General features: G+C 42.5%; 1 protein-coding gene across 3 annotated transcripts in view; it reads right to left on the bottom strand.

The window, feature by feature from the left end:
• The window catches only part of POU2F1 (POU class 2 homeobox 1), a 188,063-nt gene extending 163,051 nt beyond the window's left edge, over positions 1-25,012 (bottom strand). Inside the window, exons 1-2 of one of the 3 annotated variants that reach the window (XM_060643404.3) lie at positions 24,525-25,012; positions 24,122-24,163 (exon numbers count right to left, since the gene is read on the bottom strand). In XM_060643404.3, coding sequence (XP_060499387.1) covers positions 24,122-24,163; positions 24,525-24,651 — 169 coding nt within the window. In that variant the 5' untranslated portion in view covers positions 24,652-25,012. Of the gene's footprint in view, positions 1-24,121; positions 24,214-24,524 lie in introns of those variants that run through there. The other 2 variants (XM_060643405.3, XM_060643408.3) reach the window with 2 other exon arrangements.
• Between the last annotated feature and the right edge of the window lie 206 nt (positions 25,013-25,218).

The raw sequence follows: 25,218 nt of genomic DNA, 5'->3' as shown, positions 1-25,218 counted from the left end.
TCAGATTCTGTGTCTCCTTCTCTCTCTGCCCCTCCCCCACTTGTGCTCTGTCTCTCAAAAATAAATGAATGTAAAAAAAAAATTTTTTTTTTAAATAAAAAAAACTTACAGGTTCTGGGGTGGGAAAAATGTATAGGTTTCAATTTCTAGGCATGTGCTCAGCAATTTATGTGCATTATCATATTTAATCCTATACACAGCTATGTAAGGAAGGATTTTTACAGTGAAGTTCTTAGAGCCTAGGTTTCTCTAAGTACCTAAAATAATATCTGACACATAGTAGCACTGAAGGAAGAAAGTTACTGGGCAGGTATTCAAACATCAATTTGTTAGATGGCTGGGCCAGTGTTCTTAATTACCATGCAATGATGCCCTAAGTTAAAACATGAAATAGAGATGGAGAAGCAGGCGATCAGAAGCAGTTATATAGAGGCACTAAAGAATAATAGATCCTGCCTCCACTAGGAGACATTTCCTCGAAATTCAACTAGTCAAAAAGAAAGAATTCACTTTGGGAGACTAAGGAATGAGAGAGAAAGAGAATATACTCACACGTTTACATATGAATAAGTATGATATACCACCATTTTCTGAATTTTTATTCATGTACAGATAAAATATTTATTCTACTAAAAGCAGATATCATAAATCTGAAGTGCCATTTCATAGCCAAAAAATTATTACAAACTCACGAAGGTTTTTTTCATTTTTTTGTTACTTTGCTAATAAGAACAAGTAACAATTCCAAATCTCAAGAGTTGAGTCCATTTAAGTCAGTTAAGTTGTGGCTCCTGATCTGGATTAATTTTACATCAAGGGTATATAGGCAAAAGTTAAGCTGTGGAAAAAAACATCCCGTTTCTCATCCATTTCAGGACAAAATCCAGTCAATTCTATAGCTTAGACCATCTTGTGAGATGGACTCAAGCATTTACTGTTTCAGCACGTCACCCGCGGAAGAAAGTTCATCTTAGAATCTTTCTGTGATGGGGGCACCTGGGTGGCTCAGTCGGTTAACGTCTGACTTTGGCTCAGGTCACGATCTCGTAGCTCCTGAGTTCGAGCCCCGCGTCGGGCTGTGTGCTGACAGCTCAGAGCCTGGAGCCTACTTCGGATTCTGTGACTCCATCTCTCTCTTCCTCTACCCCCTACTTGTGCTCTGTCTCTATGTCTCTCTCTAAAATAAACAAGCGTTAAAAAAAAAAAAAAATTAAAAAAAAGAATCTTTCTTTGATCTGGGTCCTTCCATCATCAGCTTTTCATCTGTTTTTCAAATACCAGCTTTAACGGTCTTTCAGAATTATCAAGGGCAAGAACCTCTTCGAAGAGGTCCAGAGCAGAGCAACGGCACCCAAATCTTCCCAAAGATGTCCACGTCCGATGGTTTCTCTTCTGTCGCTGTAATGCTGAAAGTTGCATTCACGGCATTTACTCTGTCACTAGACACGCAGGACCACTCGGTCCCGACACCTCAACGCCCAAAACAAAAAGTATTAAAGCTGGTGCTCATTGGTTCATCCACAGTTAACATCCACAATACTTCCTAGAAGTGCAAAGGAGCAAGTAGCACTTAAACGCATAATTATCCCTAAAAATATTTTACCACCCAACAGATAACTTCATTTCCAGATCTTGAAAAAAGCAATTGACTGCTATAAAAAAAGAATGTCTGCTACAACCGTCTTTCCTAACCCATCAAATATGGAAGTCCACTAAAGTTAACTGAAGACTGGAATCAATACACTTAAATCATTTTAAACTAAATTCAACGCTTCCCAGTTATGTTAACTTTGGGAAATGGCATAACTTCCCCGTGCTTTGGCTTCCACATCTACAAAATACAGATAACAGTATGTGTATCGTAGTGTTGAGGTGAGGATTAAATGAGATAATCCACAGGAAGAGTGACTGGCACATGAGCTAAAAACAAACCTGATAAACTGTGATTTTATCCAACCCAGACCATTCTATCTCGAGCTAACACCACCAACTACGGTTGTTATTTAATTTTTCAGCTGAAGCAACAAACCTTGCTGTTATTTACCCATAGCAAATTGTGCTTTACAATTCTTGTAACAGCATCACTTCACCTGCTCAATTAGCTTTGCTGATTATCAGTGTGCTTACAACCCAGAAGTACCTAGAAGGCAAGGGGATCTCTGACTCCTTCTTTTCAAACAAAATATTTCATTATTTCACCTGGCACTAACAGAAAAGATTCTGTAGACCATTTGGAGTCATGCCTGTAAGAAGACAAATAGGTTATAACAGAAGAGATGGCTCCACTAAGGTTATTGCTTTCCACTGGCCAATGAGAAGCAGGTGAGTGAAAGAGGAGAGAAGGAGGAGAGCTGGTTTACTGCTATCTCCTGGGTGACAATTTCATTACGAAACAAGCAGTCTCCTAACTCAAAAGTCCCAGAGTTGAGTTCTGAATCGGAATGGAAGTTCCCATAAACAAGCATAATGAAAAACCTGGGAAGGGCTTTAAACTACCACAAACCAGTACCTTCATCAGGACATGGACACATTTATTAAAGAGGTCTGTGCAGGAACACAAGAAAAGGGGAGTTAAAACAACAGCTGACTTTCAGTTATCTATGAGACACTGATCTTGGAACAAATTAACAATTACCCCACAAGCTCAGGCAAGGCATGAACCCAAATCACTTATCTGTTGTCCCGCATATTAAGTTAGGAATGGCAGGAATCCCTTCTCTACTTAACTATTTCCTGACTTTAAATATTTTTCCCTCCTTTAAAGCAATAAAGGTACCAACTATATAAAAAAACACTCCTAAATTACCTCTAAATAATGGCCAGAATTCATTTCAACTCTATACTTTTTCCACTACCATGTTAATTTCTCCACCACCAACCAAAAGCACACTTCTTCCAATTTCTTCATCCTTTCATTATTTTACCTATTTGGCTTGAAGAAGGCTTTGTCTTTGCAACTGAAAATCTTAATCAGGTTTCATACGTTTATACTCCTAAGTGAATGCCTACTCATACATTTTGACCATTTTCTTTCTTTTTTTGTTTTTAGTTTATTTTTTGAGACAGTGAGAGTGAGAGAGCGCTCTTAAGAACACACGAGAAGGAGAGGGGCAAAGAGAGAGGAAGAGAGAGGATCCCAAGCAGATACCAGGCTGTCAGCACGGAGCCCAACAAGGCTTGAAACTCACGAATCATGAGCTCATGACCTGAGCCAAAATCAAGAGCTGGACACTTAACCAACCGAAACACCTAGGGACCCCTTGACCATTTTTTTTTTTTTTTACTTTTTTAACGTTTTTTTATTTATTTTTGAGAGAGAGGGAGAGAGACAGAGAGAAAAAGAGCACGAGCGGGGGAAGGGCAGAGACAGACGGAGACAGAGAGTCCGAAGCAGGCTCCAGGTTCTGAGCGGTCAGCGCAGAGCCTGACAAAGGGCTCGAACCCACGAAGCACGAGATCATGATCTGAGCCAAAGTCAGATGCTTAACCGACTGAGCCACCCAGGCACCCAGCCTTGTCCATTTTTCTATTGAGATATTTGTCATTTATTTTTGATGTCTAAGAGTATTTAATACATTAAGAAAAAGTTAATTCTTGGGGAGACTGGGTGGCTTAGTCGGCTGAGCATCTGACTTCGGCTCAGGTCATGATCTCAGGGTCCGTGAGTTCTAGCCCCGCATCCAACTCTTTGCCGATAGCTGAGAGCCTGGAGCCGGCTGCTGATTCAGTGTCTCCCTCTCTCTCTGCCCCTCCCCTGTTCATACTGTGTCTCTCTCTCCTCGCCCTCTCTCTCTCTCTCTCAAAATTAAATATTAAAAAAATAAATTTAAATAAATTTAAAAAAAGAAAAAGTTAATTCTTTCATATAGGCTAATATTTCCTCCCACAATATTATATGACTCCATTATATCTGTAGATTCTTTTGGCAGATAGAACCTTCCATATTTACACTCTGAAATCTATCTTTTCCTCTTATGAGTTGTGTGTCATGTCAAAAGGCTTTCCATCCCTAATATTAAATTAAAATTATCCCTACTTTTGTCCCAGTACTTTTCCAAGTTTTCTTTGAAACATTCAAATCTTTAATCCCTCCAGAACTCATTTTTGTGTACGGCATAAAGTATAACTCTGACACACAATTTCTTTTTTCAGACAGACAACTGTCCTAATACCACCTGGTCCCTCTACCTAATGTCAAGTTCAATCATGTCAAGCTCCTAAATTCTGGTTTAATGCTGACAGGAAACTTTCATGTCTGCATTAAAGTGATCACTTTTCAAAGCATATTGTTTCAAGGGGCTACGTATTCTGCTTCTAGCATTCCCAGCACCTGCTAGAATGAAAATAAAAGGGAAGGCTGGGATGGGAGTATCAAATTTGACTACAATGCCAAAATATAACCATTAAGGCACCAGAGCAGTTTATCATGCATGTGTACACCTGCCGTATGCATTAAAATGACCACTTGAACTGCTGCCTATGGACAGCACTTTTATTTACGTTCTTTTACTCTCGCAGGGCAGTGAAAACTATGAAAATAAACATTTTTATCGTATCTGAGAGTGAACTATGTCTTAACAGCACGGCAAACAAGAACAACACGGGAGTGGAGACTCACAGACAATCCAAATACCAAATATCAATCTTCTCCCTTATTTATAACACCTTTTAAGCAGACCGTTCAACCGAGTTTTCTTTGCCAGTGGCAAACAATGTTCTTAGAGGACAGCGCCTGGATTAAGAACAGGAAAGGGAAGCCTGGAAAACAAAAATTTTCAGGATGTGCTTAGCACTGCTCAGGACAAAATATACCTTAGCCAGCAGGAATTATGACCATTATCATAATTAATTAATTTCCTTGGCCTTGACCAAGAGTCATTAAGCTACTCCTCTGATTATAATTTGGCTTCTCCTAAAGCAAGATTACGTCCTGCTGAATGGCCGGCAATTCCAGTCCACTGTGCAACTACACTTCCCATGATGGGTTAACACAAACAAGCGTTGTTTCTATTCCTGTCAATCCTGTATTTGGTTAGCAAGAGTCAGTTCCCTTGAACTCCATTACCTGCCAGTATGATAGCACAATCGAGTTTCTGAGAAGCAGGCCTGCCAAGGAGCCTGACATTGAGGGGCCGCCAGAAGGGCCGCCTAGTCTTCCTGAACAGGGCCATCTTCTCCACTTTCAAAAGTACCAACGAAGAGAATGGCAAAGCCAGTGCAGCCCATATGTATTCCAAAAAGACTTCTTACTGCCAGGAATTCTGTACTTATGTGAGCACAGATATATCTCCTTCCTCAACAAAAAGTTGAGAGAGTAGATATGAAAGACTGGCCAAGGATATGCACTCTAATTATTCCAAAATCTCTTCCTCTTCTAGCTCAGATTGTTTTGAATCATCCACCACTTAATGCCTTTATTGGAGGTACTCTGGTTGATGTGTTTGGCCTACAGAAGGGCATCATGAAGTCTGCTGGTGCATCCATAGTAGGCTACTAACTAGCAGCCCACCGCTCCTTCCGTTTCATGGGGTCCTGTTCAAAGAGGGCCTCAAAGGAGAACTTTCCTTCTGATCTTAGGGTCAAGGAATTGTGCTGTTCTTAAAACAAAAGTGTGTTTGCTTTTAAATGTTATGGACATAAACTGACTAGGTTTCTTTCTTTGCACCATCTAATAGGAAGCTTAGAGAAATACTTGTGCTCCACTGAAAGGAAACATTAGATTTTTATATTAGGCCTCTGATTTTGTTTTATATCTGTATTTTGCATTTCTTACTAGTTTATGAATCTTTATAAACCACCTTAAATTTGGGAGGAGGGGATGAAAAGAAACAAACGGATAGTTTGCATTAATGCATTGTAAGAAATTTTTTTTTGTTTTTAATTTAAGGCGTCAGGAAAAAAAAAGTCACATGAGAAGTCAAGGAAAAGGAAGGATTTAAAGAATAGAATATATGGATTGAAAGAATAAAAATCTTAATTAACTAGGGAAAGAAGGAAGGGAAATTAACATGAAAAGAGGTACAGAGAAAAGATTAGAGAATATCCCAAATAATTTATATAAATTAAACGAATGGCAGTAAAAAATGAGTGTAAACTTAATCAAGTGTACTGTATGGTTAAGGATATATATGATGCTTAGAAATATGTATTATTCCACAGGCATCACTCAACACAGTAAAAACAACACAGTTACAGTGGATAAAGAAAACATTAAACTGCTTGATAAAAATGGTCAAAAGGTACTACCTGGAAAAACACACATACAGATTGTTACTGTAAGCTATGTCTTATCTGAGCTCTCCCCCCCTCCTCCAACTATTAAGAAAAACCCTATGCACTGCAACCATCTGAGTCTACTGAGGTCTCAGCTTTATTAATAACCCAGCATGGTCTAGGTAGTTTAAACTCCCCAACAAGCTTGATCAAGTTTTTGCCAGGTAACCTCTCTCCTTCAAGGCTGCTGTCATCACGCCTAGCCACTAAGAGACTTTACAATGCTGTCACTGCTGTATGTCAACCCGGCTTCATACAGAACACTGTTGAGCCATCTCCACTCAGAAGTTAAATTATTTTTCCCTATTGTCGGCTTCCTTGTATTTCTTTTTCCCCATGCCCCAGAGAACCCCAAGTTTGCCAGAAGGTTAGACCCCAGTTCAATTTAGCACTGAAAAGATTTTAGGTTGGGTCCCATCAAGTACATCAAGTCTAAATAAACTCCTAGACTGCCCAAATGGCATTATCTTTCCATTCCTCCTTTACCCTTCCCCTCCTAAATATCTGATCAAAAAATTAAAATGCCTTAAGAGCACACAGTTAAGAAAATCATGCTCTCTAGTTTCCCTCTGCTGAAAGGAACATCTTATACAAGGGTAGGTATGATTCTGCTCTCCAGTGCCACAGCTGACCAGTCCCTACCCGACCTCTGCAACTGTCCCCTCTCTATGTCTGAACAGCCAAAAGATGCCTAGAAATAGAAAGCATCTGACTACCAAGGTGATAAATATATCAAGCATTTATTGATTACCATGTAGAAGTCAATGAGAGATCACTTAGAATATGTAGATGTTTCTGCTCATCATTTTTATTCTTTCAAAAATGCACTATTTCTTTTAAACTATGGCTAGTCTGCATACCAGCTGGCTCCAGGTTAGTAAGATCTGGCTGTCAAGGAAGCTCTGCTAAGTGGGAGGGAAATCAGCTACAGATCCAGGGGAAGGAGGGCAAAGGCCTAACAGTCACATGGGATACTCCATTAAGACAAGCACTGTGGTTCTTACAATCACAAACTCAGGACAATGCCTTGCAAACTGTAAGCATTCAATAAATATTTGCTGTGCATAAACTTGTTAAGTAAAATAGATTATTCTGTAAAGTACTACAAAGAGGCCAAGTAACTAGCCCATTGGCCCACAGCCAGTAAGTGGCAAAGCCAAGATTCCAACCAGGTTGGAGAGTCCGTGTTCCAGAGTCAGTGCTATTTTCACTTCTGTATGTGCTTCTTATGGGGAGACCAATATACCAAAGATCTCTGGGAAAGTACTCTACTCAAAGGCACAAGATAAACATGCTAGATATCTCTGGAAAGTAAATTTTACTCCAAGTTGAATCATTTTAAGTATTTGATATATAAAACACCAATGCATTACAAAAGAGAATACAGAATCCATAAGTACTAATTTTAGATTACATGGCCATGACATCCTCTCATTTTGTAACAGCCCCAGGCTCTCTTTAAGGATACAAGTTCATCCTCCTCTTCGACTAGACGTACAGATAGCAGAAAATCTGAGAATCAAAACATCACTCCATCCATACTGGGAAGCCAAAATGGGCCCTTCCAAGCATGTGCTGGATCCGAGGAGGAGGAAGCAGTGGAGGTTTGCACACTCCAGCGAGGGCACGGTCAGGGCAGTCAGGACAAGGTCAGGGCGCAGGGTGATGTGCTCGGGTGCTCCCGGCCCCGCCCACCGGGCAGGGCTGGGCCGTAGACCACCAGTTCCTGCGGCAGGCAGGCCAGCCCGCACGGTGCGAACCAAGTCTGCTCCCAGCCGTAGGGGCTGCCCTGGAGTGAGCTGGCCGCCGCTGTGCAGCTCTGAGAGTCCTCACTTCCTACTGGACTGGTGAAGATTCCACATACAAAATCTCAGGTTATCCTCACTGGTCCACTCCACAAGGCTAGGAGAAGAAATCCTGCCACCCAGTGCATCACCTAAGCAGTCCACCAGCACAGGCACATGGGAGGGCTGACACGTGCAGGTGCGAGAGCAGGAGCTAAGGCCATGAAAAGGGCCGCAAGTTCCTCCGCACTGTCGGTGGGTCTCACGGTGCAGCTTGGAGAAGACCAACGCTCTCCAGCACCATATAATATAGGTAATGTCTGTACAATTCTTCCCTAATAAACAATTTAGGACAGTCATATCTTGCTTAAAAGTGTTCTTTGTCTGTTAAAACTAGTTGTCTACAGACTGTTGCATGAATACACTCTCAAATTATAAAAGTTCAAATGCAATAGTAGTTGAAGACTGACGGTGTTATTTCTAAGATAACGCTTTTGTCTTTGCTTTATCTTATTAGGGAATTTATGTCAGTGTTTAAAATGCTGTTTGGTGTAACAAGGGTAAAATTAATTCTATACACGCAGAAAATAAATAAATAAACACAACCTTGCTAAGCACCAAAAACATAGCAAGCAGGTGTTAAATGTCAGGGTAAAATGTAGTCCTGAATCTTACAGAGTTTAAGCTATTCTGAAAAAGAGAAACAAGTTAGCCAATAATTAAATTAAAAGCTAAAATAGATGCTGGAATATCATCTGCAGAAACAGAGAAAAGGTCTCTAACTCTGACTCTGCAGAGTTTGGGGAAATTGGGAAGGCAGTGGGAGAGTTTTAAGAGTTCCCAGTTGGTAACCCAATCTCTTCTCTCATCCCTAAACTGCTTCTCAAAAGACATATAGGCCTTAATTAATGAAAGAAGGGGGAGGTACTCATGTAAAGACAATATGAAAGTTATACATTTTCAGGAAAACCACAAATATTCTGAAAAGGCTAGAACCAGTGCAAAACAACAAGAAAAAAATCATTGACATTTGAAAGATATACAGAAAAAAAAAAATTTAATAAGATGCCCAACAAACAATAAAAATATGAAAACGATAACATATTCATAGACATTCTTTATCAACAAAGCAAAAATTTAAAAGAGCTTGTGGGGAAACTGACATTATTAAGTATTATAGATAAAATATATACTGTAGATAAAAATATAGAATGGTACCTCTCCCAAGGGCAATCTGATAACATGTCCAAAATATTGAAATATGTAACTTTTTTATTCTGTCATTCTTATTCCTAAGGATTTATATTTTAAAAAATATAACACTTTAGGGGCACCTGGCTGGCTTAGTGGGTGGGGCATGTGATTCTTGATCTCAGTATTGTCAGTTTGAGCCCCATGTTGGGTGTAGAGATTATTTAAAAATAAAATCTTAAATTTTTTTTTTTTTTTTTTTAAATCAGGACACCTGGGTAGGTCATTTGGGTAAGCATCCACCTCTTGATCTCAGCTCAGGTCATGATCTCACTATTCATGAGTTTAAGCCCAGTGTTGGGCTCTATGCTGACAGCACAAAGCCTGCTTGAGATTCTGTCTCTCCCTCCCTCTGCCCCTTCCCCGCTTGCTCTCTCTCTCTCTCTCTCTTTCTCAAGATAAATAAAAACTAAAAAAAATAAAATAAAATAAAAATTCAAAAATAAAAATAAAGCACTATAGATGGGATGCTTAGATCAAAAGGGATCAAGTAAATAATTGGTCTATACAATAAAATACTGTGTCATTTGTTATTTATGCCACTAGAAGTCATTCAACTAGATAAAGTTCAGAGATCTTAAAAAAAAAAAAAAAAAAGGAAAAGGAAGGGGGGGAAGTCAGCCTTGAAATTACCCAAAGGTTACTTGCACCTAGCAAATAAATAAGATTGTTTATCTTATTTACCTCAACAAATTCTAAATAGGGAGCCATGAAAAAATTTAAGCAAAGGGGATGGAGGCAAGTCACAAAACATGTCCACTATGATTCCTTTTGTAAATTATGCACACACACATGAGGGGCAGGCCCATCTGGGGGATGAGTTTGGATGTATGGATGCACATAGTCAGGGGCACATTCCAGGAAAGGGGCTCTAACTGAGCCAACATCATATCGGTCCTCACAGCAGTATGCAACTGACCAGACGAGACTGTGGCCTCATGAGCTGGCAATGGCCCTGATACCGGTCCTTACAGCGTATGTAACTGACGTGATGAGACAAGATTCCAACATCATGAGCTGGCAATGGCCCTGACGCTAAAGTCTAAGTCCCTGAAATCACACCATCATTTCTTCCGGCATCACTCATTACATTAGTCTTCCCAGGCGATAGTGATGTTTACAATGTCTTTCATAACATCAGAGGACTTCCACCGATTCCATTCTAACTGACTGGTATATGAATGTGTATGTATTACTCTGCCTAAACAGCATTCGTGGCCAACTGCATGAGAAAGCACCAGGGGAGCGCGAGAGTGGCTCTCAGCAGGGTCGCGTAAAGAAAAATATTTCAGACAACTAAACAGCGTGATGCTGGGCAAGACTAAACAGAGGATACATGATTGAGAACACCAATACTACTAAATGGCTAACTTATCAGAAACAATAATCAACAGTCATGTTTCCTCAACGGAAAGCTACAGCCCTGGTTTAGGAACAGCTTGGTCCGGGGAGCAGGAAACAAATGCATGCTATTTGCCTGTCTACCAATTTTAAGTCACAACTCATTTGAGAAACATTAAAACATTTTAGACACATGTTCATCAAAAGAATACATAACAGTAGAAGTCCTATTTCCTAGGTAGCAAACTAGGTCATGAAAAAATATAAAATAAATGATGCCCCCAATAAAAATTATCTGAATGCTAACATCTGCAAAGAGCTTCAGTTTTAAATACAATTCTTAACAGAAACCCAAAATGTTCAGGGTTCAGCAATCTATACACAGTTTCAAAATATTTCTATAGCCGACATATGGAGATACCTGAAATCTAGGTGAACATTGGATCTAGTAACCAGTTAGACGTCCATCCCTCCAAACTGCAGGATATACAGTTGGTTCTAGACCACGCAATTTGGGCCCGGGTAAGCGCCTGGGAGCTGTGTGTAAGCGCACTAAGGATAAACTCAAATAACAGTTGTTAACATACTTCACCATCAAAGTGACTTGAAACAATTTAATGGTTAAAAGCATGAGAATTCTCTTAATTGCTCGCTGCCACAATCAAAACGGGTCAGAGACCTAGATGTGCCACTGAGCCTCTTTACACTGTCGTCTCACGTGAAAGAAGGGGATGACAAGCACACACACCTCATGGGGCCATTGTGAAGATTAATATGAAAACGCATATAAAGATTTTGTACAGTAACTGGCACAAAGACTTGGTGAATGTTATGTATTATTGCCACTGGAAATTCATACACTTGGTAGAAGGTATGGAATCTCTTCCACAGATTTTGCCTGTGTATTGGGCCATTATAAAGGACAAAGAGCATGAAAATAGCCTCGTAATTTGAAAACCATCTTCAGCTCTTGAGCTAAATCTTACTCTTTCTGGACCACCCAGACCAAACATGAGTTCCCTGAAAGTGCTGTGTTTTCACTGGTTTCAAGAATAATGTATATACTTTTCCTTTTGCTTAGGACATCTGCAGTCCTACTTCCCACTCGGCCTTGGACTGATTAACTTGCAGTCATCCTTCATGTCTCAGTGTAAACATCATTTACTCAGGGAGCCCTTCCCAAGTCCTCCTGTCCAGATTAGGTACCCCTATCTCATGCTTAAGGCCCTATCTTATTCAGAGTACTCTGGATTTCCCGCATTTTACTCAATTAAGTATGAACAGTGCTATTTAATGTATGACTTGCCCAGCCGATTATAAACTTTGAAGGCAAAAACTCTATCTCTCTCACTATTCTATCTCCAACGTTGCGTACGTGGCGAGGAATAAAACAAGCTCTATAAATATTTACTGAATTAAATGAATGCAGAAGGACCAGTCAGGTCGGTTAATTATAATCCAGTTCATGCTCACACTGAGAACTAGTACAGTTCCTGATAAGCTCACTGTCTTTGTTCATTCACATTCTAATAAGATGTTTCCAGTTTAAAATCCCAATGCTACCTTTCTGGACTACCCATCTCACATGATTTAGCTCTGTTGCTAAGATAGGATCAAACCTATCATGCTTTATATTCTTAATAGATTTATTAAAATAGTATTCAGATGAAAGCCAAGCTACTCAAAGTATCTGTGTTTACTGGCCTTCATCCAAAAGATAGTACTGAAGAATTCCACAGCTTAAAAAGAAAAAAAAAAAAAAAAGTATGAAAACAATCCACAATTCATCAGTGAGAATCCTATGGGCTAGAAAATTTAAGTGATTTGTTCAACATCAGAAAGCTATACAGTGCTGGGCGCCTGGGTGGCTCAGTCAGTTAAGTGTCTGGCTTCGGCTCAGGTCATGATCTCATGACTTGTGGGTTTGAGCCCCGTGTCAGGCTCTGTGCTGACAGCTTAGAGCCTGGAGCCCGCTTTGGATTCTAGCTCCCTCTCTGCCCCTCCCCCACTCACGCTCTGTCTGTGTGTCTGTCTCTCTCTCTCTCAAAAATAAATAAACGTGAAGGAAGGAAGGAAGGAAGGAAGCTACACAGTGCTACAGACGGAATAAGGATCCAGGTTTCCTAGTTCTATTGGTCTTTCCACTACAGAGACTTTTTTTGTACATTGAGAACCGCTGTTCAAGATAGTGTAAGCAATGGTCGTGAAATGCAACTATCCTTATTTAAATTGTCCTAATCATTCAATGCTACTGAATCCTTTGTAAAGCTTTTTTAAACTATGCATGCCCAGACCTCTAGTGTATTAGAAACTCTGGAGGTGAGGCCTAGGCCTCTGCATGTTGAGAGTCCCAGGGATGAGTCTTATCCCAGCAAAGATTGAGAACCCCTAATTTAATCAATTAAACATTATCTGCTAAATGTGCACTCCGTCCCCAGGAGCGTGTTCTTGATCTCAAGGCTCTTGGAGACAAGGTTTACTTACATAACTCAATTAGAGAAGAAAATAAGACTGTGTATAATGAAGTGCTGAATTAGCTAAATGAACACAAATTAAGAGCTAACCTCAGAGAAACTAGGACAGTAGCACAGGCTTGAGAGATCAGCTATTTCGGGAGCTAGGGCCTTTATGATCAACAAGGACAACAGCTTTCAAACCATGTGCTGAGCAGGAGTCCTTCAGGATCCTGTGAGAGTGCCTTGAGGGCCACCATGGGAAACAGGGGATGCTTATCCTACCTCTGACACCCAGTTCAATCAGAATTGCTTCACTCTCACCTTTTATATAATAAGCTTCTGCCTCAAATTCATTACAAAAAACTCCAACGGCTTTTAAAAGTGTGAAAACTCTTTTCTTTACAGATATGTAGAAAAAGGAAAAAAGTCAGTGGTGAAGTAACTTGTCCCCAGGTCACAAAGCCAATCAGCGATCCAGAACCCAGGTCTCTCCCTCACTGTACCACATCACACACCCTGACATTCCCAAGGGATGTCAGTGTGAGCACAGGTTCTGACAGAGCATCCCAAGTGCCAGCCTGACCAAAACGGTGGGCTTACTTTCAAACTGGGATGGGGTTGTGCAGCAGGACGGGGAGGGGATGGGACCGGGGTGGGGGGGGGGGTGGGGGGAGGGAAGGATGAAGAGAGCCCAAAGCACCAGAATAAAATACAGCCACCCTCCTTGAACAGCTCTTCAACACAAAGTTTTAGGTAGATTTTTTTTTTATCGTTTTAATAAACTTTTTAAAGTTTATTTATTTGAGAGAGAGAGATAGAGAGAGAGAGCACATGCACAAGCGAGGAAGGAGCAGAGAGAGAGGGAGAGAGACAGAATCCCAAGGAGGCTCTGCACTGGCAGCACAGAGCCCGACGAGGGGCTTGAACTCACAAACTGTGAGATCATGACCTGAGCCGAAATCAAGAGCTGGACGCTCAACCGACTGAGCCACTCAGGTGCCCCTATTTTATTTTTTTTCATGTTTATTTATTTTTGAGAGAGAAAGAGAGACAGAGAGAGAGAGAGAGCGAGCTCATGCGCATGATCGGGGAAGGGGCAGAGAAAGAGGGAGACAGGCCGAAGCAGGCCCCGTGACACCAGCTCAAAGCCTAGCTTGGGGCTCAAACCCACGAAACATGCAATCATGACCTGAGCCAAAGTCGTAGGCAACTGAGCCACCCAGGGGCCCCTAGGTAGAATTTTTTTTTTTTTTTTTTTAATTAAAACCTGGGGTGGCTGGGTGGCTCAATCGGTTAAGCGTCTGACTTCGGCTCAGGTCATGATCTCACAGTTCATGGGTTCGAGCCCCGCATCGGGCTCTGCTTCGGATTCCGTGTCTCCCTCTCTCTCTGCACCGCCTCTGCTCGCACTCTGTGTGTGTGTGTGTGTGTGTGTGTGTGTGTGTGTGTGTGTGTCTCAAAAGTAAATAATAAACATTCAAAAAAAATTAAAACCTGATAAAAGAAACACTGTGTTTGTGGTGGGCTGCTAAGGGTGGAACTGTTGAATCATGCTCTGTAAGGAAGGAGTAGGAGATAAGAATGCATAGGCAGGGATGGGGGCCAGATAACAGAGAACCTTCAAAGTTTCTGTCTGCTACAATGCAACAACTCCATGGGAAAGCTGTCAGAAGAGCACCAGTGGAGTGCATTTCCTCTCCCAAGGTGCTGGCCGCACGCGGAAATGTGTAACCTCAAGTACAATGGCCCACAGAATCGATCTAAAGCTTCTCTACAGCAGCACCAGTAATAAACTTGCTGATTTTACTCTTGTGCTCATGTAAGAAAAACTATTACAGTCCTTAAAAAATTCTTCTGCTATCAATCTGTTACTCACCACGGCATGCCTCTAACACCGGTGTTATCACCATCTGATTGTTGAAAGAAACAACCACAGAAGTCAGGAGCAAAGTCAAAATGAGAGGTCTAGGATTTACAACGCTCAGACTCAGTGCTCAGTCCACACAATGGAGTGGCAGGAGCACAAATCTCAATCCTAATATTTGTACGTTTATCACACATTTAATTCAGTAAAACTGTCTTGATTTTCACAATGAATTTATGACGCAGTAATAGCCACCAACCATGTCTCAAATGACATCTCCAAAGTTGAATTCATTGCCTAGTCTCCAAATGGCTCCCTCTTCCAACCTCCCTGCTTCTGTTTACTTGGCACTGCGCTTTATAATCTAAGCTCAAAACCTTAGCATCCCCCTTGACTCTAATTAGCTGCTCAACACTTAGAATTAAGGGCTTTGATCATGGCTAGTCCAGAACAAAAAAATTCAAAGGATCCCTAGTGCCTAGCAAAAGAAACCCAGACTCGTACACCACCAGCCCAGAGCATTCAGAGCTCTCCAGAACAGAGTCCGTAACCTTCCACCGCTCCCCGCTGTATAGCCTAAGCAATAACCGACCTGGAAGTCCTGCTGTTCCCCAAACACACTTTGTGCTTCCTGAGCACATGACTTTGGGGAAGTCACTTAATCTGGGCTTTATTTTACTCAACTATAAAATGGGTATAATAATACTTGCCTGAAAGGGCCAACTAAGGTAATGAAAATGAGAGGGCTGCTATAAACTTTAAAGTGCTATAAAAATACAGACAGTATCATTATGTTATGGTGATGGTAATTTTATTTTATTTACACCTGCTTTGCTCCAGAAGGGATATAAAGCAGCCCACATAAAACACAAAAGAACAAGAATTTAAAGACAGAAGCTTAAATAAAAGAAATATAAAACAAAAGGTAAGGACATAAAAAGAAACTGGGAATGAGGAGGCTAAGAAAAATGCATACCATAATTGCCTTTCCCATCTTTCAGGTTAATAACTTGGTCTGAACACTGTAGTTTGATTTGAAAAGAAAACTAAGTCAATCATTAGCAGTGTCCAGAAGACTAAAAACAAAACTATTGGTGAGAAATAAAAAAGTTCCTAACATAAAGACCTGGCAAGAATTTTTCCCCAAGGTCCTTATTCTGTGTGATTAACTGGACAACATCCACAACATCCTCAACATATTTATCCTGGATTCTCTATTTTATTGCATCGTTATTAGACTGAACGCCTCTTGAGGTCAGGTGACTGTTCTTTGTTTGTATCTCCAATAGCATTTAAACCAATTAGCCGGCAAACCACATGCCTCGATTTTTATATATTGGTTTCCATGGATACAATCTCTGCGTTCTGTTTCAAACCATCTTGTACACCACATCAATCCTAAAACAGCACTTTTATCACGGGATTCCTTAAAAACCCTGCACCTAGAACAAATGCCTCATTCTTTACCTACAATCCTGAATATTTCCCCAGCAATATGCTTCTCTGTCTTCCCATTCCTAATTCTTTTTGCCTTTTTTTAAGCTCAGCTTTAAAACTCATCTTCTGCTTAAAGTCTTATCTGACTGGCAGTGATGTGGCAGAGAGACTGGGGGTGTGGGGAGGAGTCTAGAAAGTCAGAAGTCTTGTGTTCTGATGCCTAACTCAACAGTGAAGAGACTGAGGGCAAGACACTGAATCGCTGTGAGAACATTTCCTCATCTGTAAAGGCTATAAGGATAGATGGTATCTACATTACCTTTCAGCTATAAAGGCTCTAGGAACCTTTGGTTCCTGCGAATTTGGACACACCCTGGTATCTATCCTGATCACGATTATCTGCTACATATTCTAACATATAATTATATTACGTACATTGTTTTTTGATTTTCCTTGCTATGGAAAGATACCAACTCCTCCATAGCATAGTCTTATATTTCCCTTGTTATCCCCAAAAACAACTGACACAAGACCAGGTACACAGCAGATATATTTTGTAAACTATGAAATAATTGTAAATAAATAAAGGACTGATTATAATAAACTTCCTTGCTGCAGTATGAATCAGCCAAAAAGACATTTCTTTCATTAAGCAGACCATTAAAATAAATGTACTAAATCAAGAAAACAGGTCAGTCACTTTTCTGTAAAAAAGTATATTCACACAGTAAGTTACAAAGCCAGTCGGTACAACTCCATTACATGTTAAACAAAAAGGAGTTAAAAGACACAACATAATATTCACTCCCAGCCATTCCTGTTTATATCTCCTATTACAAAGAGGAAACTCACTAGTCCCCCCGCAAAAAACCTACTAATTTGTATTATCTTACTGATTTAACTTTACATACTATTGTTATGACTCCAACATAAAAACCAATAAAGTCACAGAGAATTATGAAATAAACCATGTGACTGTACTTTCAATGACTTTCAACATCACAGGTTAAGTAAAGCTACTACCAATATTCATACTGAGCTTAGTTTTGCGCTTTTCACATTGTCTTTTTTTTTTTTTTAAATAAATATTATGTATCCTTTTCTCGATGAATATCCTAGTTTCCTGGACAGTACTTTAAAAAGAAAATCTGATAAATGTAGAGGTTTGCTGATTCTTCTTTTGTTCATTACTAGTCCTGTCAGCAAATCTAGGCAACAGTGAAAACTTGAGTATTTGCTTAACTGGAAAAAAAAAAAAAAAAAAAACCCAAAACATGACACAAAGGAGCTATATCAGCAACTAAGTATAAACATAACCTATCAATGCTCAATAACACCCTGTACTAAAAACACACAGAACTCGATAAACTACATGCATAATATGTAAAGAGCTTCTTTAAATCAGAGGATCTGAAACTCAAGACAATTCTCATATTCCAAATTGTAAATATATTGTAAATGGATCAGTCACAGGCAATGGCTCCACTCATGCTATTTTTTTTCCCCACTGCTATTACTGCTGAAAGAGTTTATAAGGGCTCACGGCCAGTTTAGAACATGGAAATATTTCAGTACAAAATAAAACAGATTTATTCCTAAGAAGAAATATAAGGAGGGAGGCTGGGAAGACGGTGGAGTAGGAGGGCCCTAAGACTGCCTCTTCCCATGGATACGATTAGATAACACTCACATCAGTGTAAATAACTTAAGAAGAAATATAAACCTGAAAAGTTATTATCTTTATTCACAAAATGTCAATATTGCACAAAAAATGTTCAGCAAAAGATGGGTAAGGCAACTGCTATTCTCTACAATCTGTAGTTATTACCTCTTTCATCCCTGATTTCCCTCAAAAAGATATTTACCTTATTTAAGCAATACAATAAAAGAATTAGGCAAAACCCCTGCCCAAAGAGTTTCCTAAAAAAAGAAGGAAAGCATTCAGAAGGGGTACAGAAGCTCCAGTAAGACAGATGTATGACAATCAAATGCACATTCTAACGCCTAATACTGGATTTCCTTGAAGAAATAAATAATAAGCATGTTTGCTCAAGCATTTAAATTTAATATTAAAAAAAGGCAACAGAAACAAGAACTTAAGCAACCCAAAAGGAGCATGTTGCGTTACTTATTCCATTCTGTAAACAATAATTATTTAAATAGTTTTAAACCCAATCACTTCCACTGGGAAAACACATCCCTGCTTAAAATTGCACTTCACAGTATTTACTAATCACAAAAACTGTGTAACTGAACAAGCACTGTTGTATAAAAACAAGTTAATGATAGCCATATACCAGTATTTTAAAATATAATTGGTTTTAGGGGCGCCTGGGTGGCTCAGTCAGTTAAGCGTCAGACTCTCGGTTTCGGCTCAGGTCGTGATCTCACAGTTCGAGAATTCAGGCCCCGCGTAGGGCTCTGCGCTGACAGTTTGGAGCCTGGTTGGGATTTACCTCTCCCTCTCTCTCTGCCCCTCCCCAGCATGCTCACTCTGTCTCTCAAAAATAAATAAACGTGAAAAAATTAAAAAAAAAAATTATTTTAATAGTGCTCAAAAAACTAAAGAGTAGAGCAGATACAAAGAGTAGATACAAAGAGTAGAGCTGTGTGTTTTCAATGTAAAAAAACAAACAAAAATAACCGTTAATAATGAGGCAATCACCACTACATAATGTTATAGTCTTCCTAGTACAAAGGAAACATGTTCATGAAAGTGAGTGACCAATGTTAAAAACAACTTAAACACAAAGACATACAACCAAATATCCAAGATCAAATAATATAGATTCAAGAAACTTCAAATATTTCATTTTTAATGCCAACCACTTATGAAAGATAACATTCAAATTTCCAGGTCTGTCATTCTTTTTTTTTAAGCTTTGGGGAAAGGCTAGGATATTACATGACTTAGTTACCTCATTTATATTACAAGCTTTTTAAAGTTAATTTACTTATTTTGAGAGAGAACAAGCATGTGAGGAGCGGGAGGCGAGGGGACAGAGGATCCAAAGCAGGCTCTGTGGTGACAGCAGAGAGCCCAATGTGGTGCTCAAACTCATGAACCATGAGATCATGACCCGAGGAAAGTCGTGCACTTAACCAACGGAGCCGCCCAGGCACCCCTCCGGTTCTGCCATTTTAGAAGCACCTGCCTAAGACAGTCAAGGCTCCTTTAAACATCTTTCGTGGCTTGGTAAGAGCGACTTAACATTCTGAGCCCTAAATTTATTCTGAAATCCGATGACCAGATGAATAACAGATTAACAATTACTTCAATCTAGGCAGCAATAAAACACATTTCATTTCTTCTGCTTTCTGCTGCTTATCGATGCAGAGAATAGTAAATTAAAAATATGGCAGAATACTATTCACTGTACACCTGAATAATAGTCACTCTTTTTCCTTGATTCCTGGGAGTTTTGACAATGACAAAATGAAAGGAGTTAAAAATTAGTTTGGAAAAGACGTTTAAAATTACAGTAATAGCTTGGAAGCAGAACGGTCCTTTCAAATATTAAAAACATTTGGTCAGCTGTCACATGAATTTTCAAGACCTAAACTCAAAAGTACCATTATAATTAGTAGGTGGGGCAAGTTAAGAAAGGGACAATGGGTCTTCTGAAAACTTGTGAGTAGCCTGCCAGATGGGTACACAAGGAGATGGGCAGGTTATAAACTAAGGCTCAAAAATAATCTAAAATACTCTATCAAGCTTGGAAGAGTTAGGGATAAAGCACAGCATCCTACCACATTCCTAAGGCATTTTAATCAGCACCGTAAGATACACTAGTTAAAATTATGATGAAAAATGTCTAAAAGGAAAACCTTCTATGTCAAAAATCTTAGGTGGAATCACTACCTCACAATGTAGTAATTTTAAAAATCACTAATCAATCAAAATACATACATTTCTCCAGACTAAGACAAATCCAAAAAGAATTTTGAATTATTTTTTAAATTGTATGCAAAGCACATGCTTTCTTATAAGTATCCACCTTATTTTTAAACACTGTAATTTCAGTTTTTAAAAGAACGTACAGTGCTCATTCTCTTCAATTTCACTTTACTCATTAAAATAGGTACCAAGGCCAGGGGCGCCTGGGTGGCTCAGTCGGTTAAGCGTAGGACTTCGCTCAGGTCGTGATCAGGTCTGGGAGTTGGAGCCCTGAAAGCTCACAGCCTGGAGCCTGCTTCAGATTCTGTCTCCCTCTCTCTCTCTCTGCTCCCCACCCCTGCTCACGCTCTGTCTCTCTCTCTCTCTTTCTCAAAAACTAAAAGATTAAAAAAAAAACTCTTTTTAATAGGTACTAAGGCCAATGATCTCTCTTTCTTTAGCCTGGCACCTTCTTATTAGAGTTGGGGAGGTCACAAAGAACCCCTCTAAAATAAACATTTATATTGATCACTTCCAGGATTGTACTTACTTAAAACCCATAGTCTCCATCTGAGAACCTGAGGAAACGAATTTTTACAACAGCATGGAACGCCAACCAAAATGCCAGTTAACAATACTCATCCTTTTCTCTATTAAAACAATTCTAACAGTGGAATTTTGTTTACAAAATTCAGCATACATTTTATCATCCTGGATAAAATATCTGCAGCCCCAGTAGTGGTTAAATTGCAGCTATAAAGGAAATTGTCCTGAGATAAATGGTTTCCCTATGAGAAGGTTTCACTGCTACACTTCACCTCAGGACAATAAATCAAATTAACTGCACCTTGTCCTCTGTCCAATGACATCATCAGTTTGACCACATCTTGGGAATCGGGTGCAAAAACATATGCTATTTAAGGCATGAAATCATATTACTGCCTTTTGTCCATTCGACCTCATGCTTCAGGTCTCTAAAGCAGTCAGTCACCTGAACATTCACATGAAAGCTACAGATCCCCCCCCCCCCCCCCAATCCCCCAGCTGCATTCGGGCCGGCCTACTGGATGTGAAAGAGGAAAAATGATGAGAACTGGTTATTTGAAATTGGCTTGCTTTTAGCCCACCAAATCTACAATTTTGTTACAAATTAAACTGAAGACTAATGTCTCCCAAAATATGTACCTAGCAACTGACCGTAAATAAAGTGCCTTATAATTTCAGAGGTTTAACACATCAGAGCTAAATAACACTTCTCTGGTACTTTACTAGCAGGGGTAAAAAAAAAAACAAACCACCAATGAGAAGCAACTCTATGTTCTTATAAAACACACTAAAACTAGATAGAATGAAAAGGGGGAAAAAAGCTTTACTAAGAGAAAAACCAAAAATGAAAATTATTGTTTCCTCTAAACAACAGAAGTTAGCCTGACTTTCACAGACCAATTGTCCTGATTCTACATAAAACATAAAATCAATTCTGACAACTTAAAGAGGGGTGGGTATGCTGGGAAGAGAATAAGTTCCAAGATCAGAGTAGACACAATGACTATGTTTATTCTGCTATGTTCACTCATTTAACCGTGACACAAACCGCTCAAAGAAAACCTAACCCGTCTCTGTTTTTAGGAGTGCTCCCATTAAAATACGCAAACCTTGACAGGGACAGCACAAAATTAATATCAGCCCTATCTTAAATTAGAATGAAGAAGTTGAAAAGGAAACGCTGCACTGAGACATTCTGAAAGTGCTGTTAATTGGAATTTCTAAAACACTTAACTATTCTACAACTCCTAGGGAAAAACAACAACAACAACACACAACTATAGGTTTTACAAGTAGTGCAGACCTTTCCAAAGCCGGAAAGTGTTTAACTTGGAGGTGGAAGCCAAGGGGCAGGGGAGAGCTATCACTAAAGTAAAGTGACTCACTTGTATTAAGTCAAAATAGGTTTCACTCGTCCCTGAAAATGAGAAGATTTTTTTTTCCCCTTAGGCCTAATATTACTGCAAACTATGAGAAAATCTTTTTAGGAGAAAACAAAACACCACGGAGTTGGAGCTTAGCTAGGAGCTGGTTTAATGCTGGTGAAGGCCCCGGGAGGGTTTGTTTTGCCCGCGGAGGCCGGGTACGTGTGTGGAAGTTGGTGGAGGAAAGTCATTTTGGTTATTAGTAAATAAATCAAGCGGCAGAAAATGAGGCCTAGGCAACTGCCAGAGGAGCCAAGGCCTAGCTCTCCCCCTGCTCTTCCCAGCACAGCCTGGGTTTGATCTCAGAGCCCCGTGGATTGCCAAGGAAAAAAAAAAAAAAAGAATCATATCGAACCACAAAAGCACATGGGGCGAATGTAAAATATAAACACGGCGTTGGGCTGTGAGTGGCTGTTATTAAAGGTCTGAATTACTAAACATGAGAGGCGGGGAAAGCCGGGCGGCCATTTCAATAATATAAACCTCCCCGAATTAGACATTATTCAAATGAGAGAGGTTCGGCTAAGCAGACAGTAGAGAGGACCCAGCACCCAGCAAGAAACCAACACCACAGAACCGAGGAGGGGGATCTCCGCCCCTACCTAACTCCCAACAGGAGAGGGGAAATCGAGAATATTATCAACTTGTCAGGCCGGCCGGTTGTGGGGCAGGGGCAGGAGGGCAGCCTTTACATCCGAGTTCTTGAGAGGCCTCCGGGTGCTTCTGGGGCCTGGGAGCAAGAGGGCCCCGAGGGCCCCCGGCCCCGTGGGTCCGGGTCAGCGCAGAGGGGCGGGGGAGCGGGGAGGGGCAGGGGAGAGGAAGATGAGACCACGCCAGGCACCTCCAACCCAACTCCCGGGGGTGAAAGCACGGCCCACCGGAGACTGGGAGCTTTTCCAGCACCCAGGGGACTGCTGACCGATGGTCTGGAGCACATGGGGCTGCCCCGGAGGACATCCCCCTCCGAGGGGAACTTCCCACGAGGGCCGCCTTTCAACCCTGTCCGCCCCGGAGGGGGCGAAGCGGACCCCTGCGCGGGCTCCCCACCCCCGCCGCCCCGAGGCCACCTCGCAGCGCCCGCGACCGCTCACCCCTACCCACCTAGAGCGCGGGCCTGGCTCAGGTCAGGCCGCCACACCGGGGACAAGCGGGGCGCGGCCGAGGTACCCGGGGCCGTGACCCCCCGGCTCAGCCCCGCTCGGGCGCCGGCGGGGCGCTCTCCCCGGGCGCACCCCCGGCCGCCCTCCGGGCCGCCCGCCCCCCCCCCCGCCTGGGCCCACTCCCGGCGGGGGGACGCGTGTGGCTGTCCGGCCGCCGGGGTCCGCTCCGGCCCCGCCGCCTCCCCGGCATTGTGCTCGCCGCCACCTCCATCCCCCTCCACGCCCCCCCCCACCCCGCGCCCGCCCGGCCCGGGTCGCCCGCCCGCGCCCCGTCGGCCCAGTGGCTATGAATATGTAAAATGTCTTTATTGTCCTCTCCCTCTGCCCCGGCCCCGCGGCCCCGCCGCGGACCCGCTCGGGTTCGGGCACGGCGGCGAGGAGGCGGCGGCGGCGGCGGCCGGCGGAGGAGGAGGGCCGGTGCCGGCGGGCGGGCGAGCGGCGGCGGCGGCGGGGTGGGCCAGGGGCAGGAGGAGGGCGGTGGATCGCAGCCCCCTTTGCCCCTTGTCTTCCCCCTCCGCCTGGCCGCTCCGAGCCTCTTTCCCCCTCCGCTCGGCGCCCGGCGGGGGCTCCGTGCTCCCCGGCCCCCCATCTCCCCGCCGTTAATTATAATAATCCTGAGTACTAATAAATTATGCTAAGTCGCGGGGGGGGGCAGCGGGAGCCGGGGTTGAGTATGAATATGAATATGTAAAATGCTGTAATGATTACCTGCTGCTGCTGCCGCCGCGGCTGAACTCTCATCTTGACTCGCTGCTCCTCCGTCCGCCATTTTGAATATTTTAACCAAAATCGCCCGGTCGATAAACCCTCCCTCGCTCCGGCTCCCCTCCCCCCTCCCGCCCTCCGTGCCTCCTCCCTCCTCTCCGCCCCCTCCCGCTCCTTCCTCTCCCCGGGCTCGCGCCAGGGGGCGCGCGAGGCCGTCCCCTCGGAGGAGCCCCACCCCTTCGGGCGCTGTGCGCACGCGCCCGCTGCCTGCCGTGGCTCTTCGCTAGCTAAAGCGCCCTCAACCTGCCAGTCACCCCTTCGCTGCATTTTTTTTTTTTTTTTCTCTCGGCTCTGCACATGCGCGACTTTCTCCACGCGCCTGAAATGCAGGCGGCGCATGCGTTACCTCTCGGCTCCTTGAAGCGTAACCTGTGTAGTACGTTGAGTGCTCGTCCCTTCTGATAATCCTCCCTTTCCTCCCGCCTCACTGCCCTCCCGGCTTTGCTCCGACGTCCCCCAATGGCCAGTGGCATACTAAAAGGGCAAGGGACACGGCAGCCAAGAGCTTGGAAACGCGTGGAGTACCCGTGGGCGGACCAGCCCCGGCGTCCCCGCCGCTGCGCACTTTTTAAGGCTTTCCGCGCAGTTGAACTGCTGACAACAAAGGAGGGGCAGCTCCCCTGCTAGGTAATTTCCGGCCCGGTGGGCAGGTAGGGGCGGAAACGCCCGCCGCGGGGAGCCGGGCTGGAGGCACCTGCTGAGCTACGCGCGGGCGTCCCGCTTTAAATTTGAATCCTAACTAGTCCCCGCCCCCAGCCCTGCAAATGCTGGAGACCCGGCCTTGGCTAACACGAGGGGGAGTGTCTTGTGCTGGTTTTAATTAGCCCCAAATCTCTTCTACTCTACTTGTTTCTAACACCCAGCCGGCTTCTCGGGATCCGAGTGTTTAAGTCGCTAATTTCCGCCCCCTACCCTTGGTGGGGCTTTCACGTGCCTCGATCGCCGCTCACCGGATCGAAACGAATAGTCCAGCCCCTAGTCCGTAAAGAGGCAGTCTCCCTTTCGCTTAGCAACATATTTAAAACCTAGCCGTAAACTGG

The sequence above is a fragment of the Panthera onca genome, chromosome F1 (assembly GCF_046562875.1).
Source record: "Panthera onca isolate mPanOnc1 chromosome F1, mPanOnc1 haplotype 2, whole genome shotgun sequence".
Classification (NCBI taxonomy): domain Eukaryota; kingdom Metazoa; phylum Chordata; class Mammalia; order Carnivora; family Felidae; genus Panthera; species Panthera onca.
Note: the sequence above shows the minus strand (reverse complement) of the source record. Positions and strands in the feature narration are given on the sequence as shown.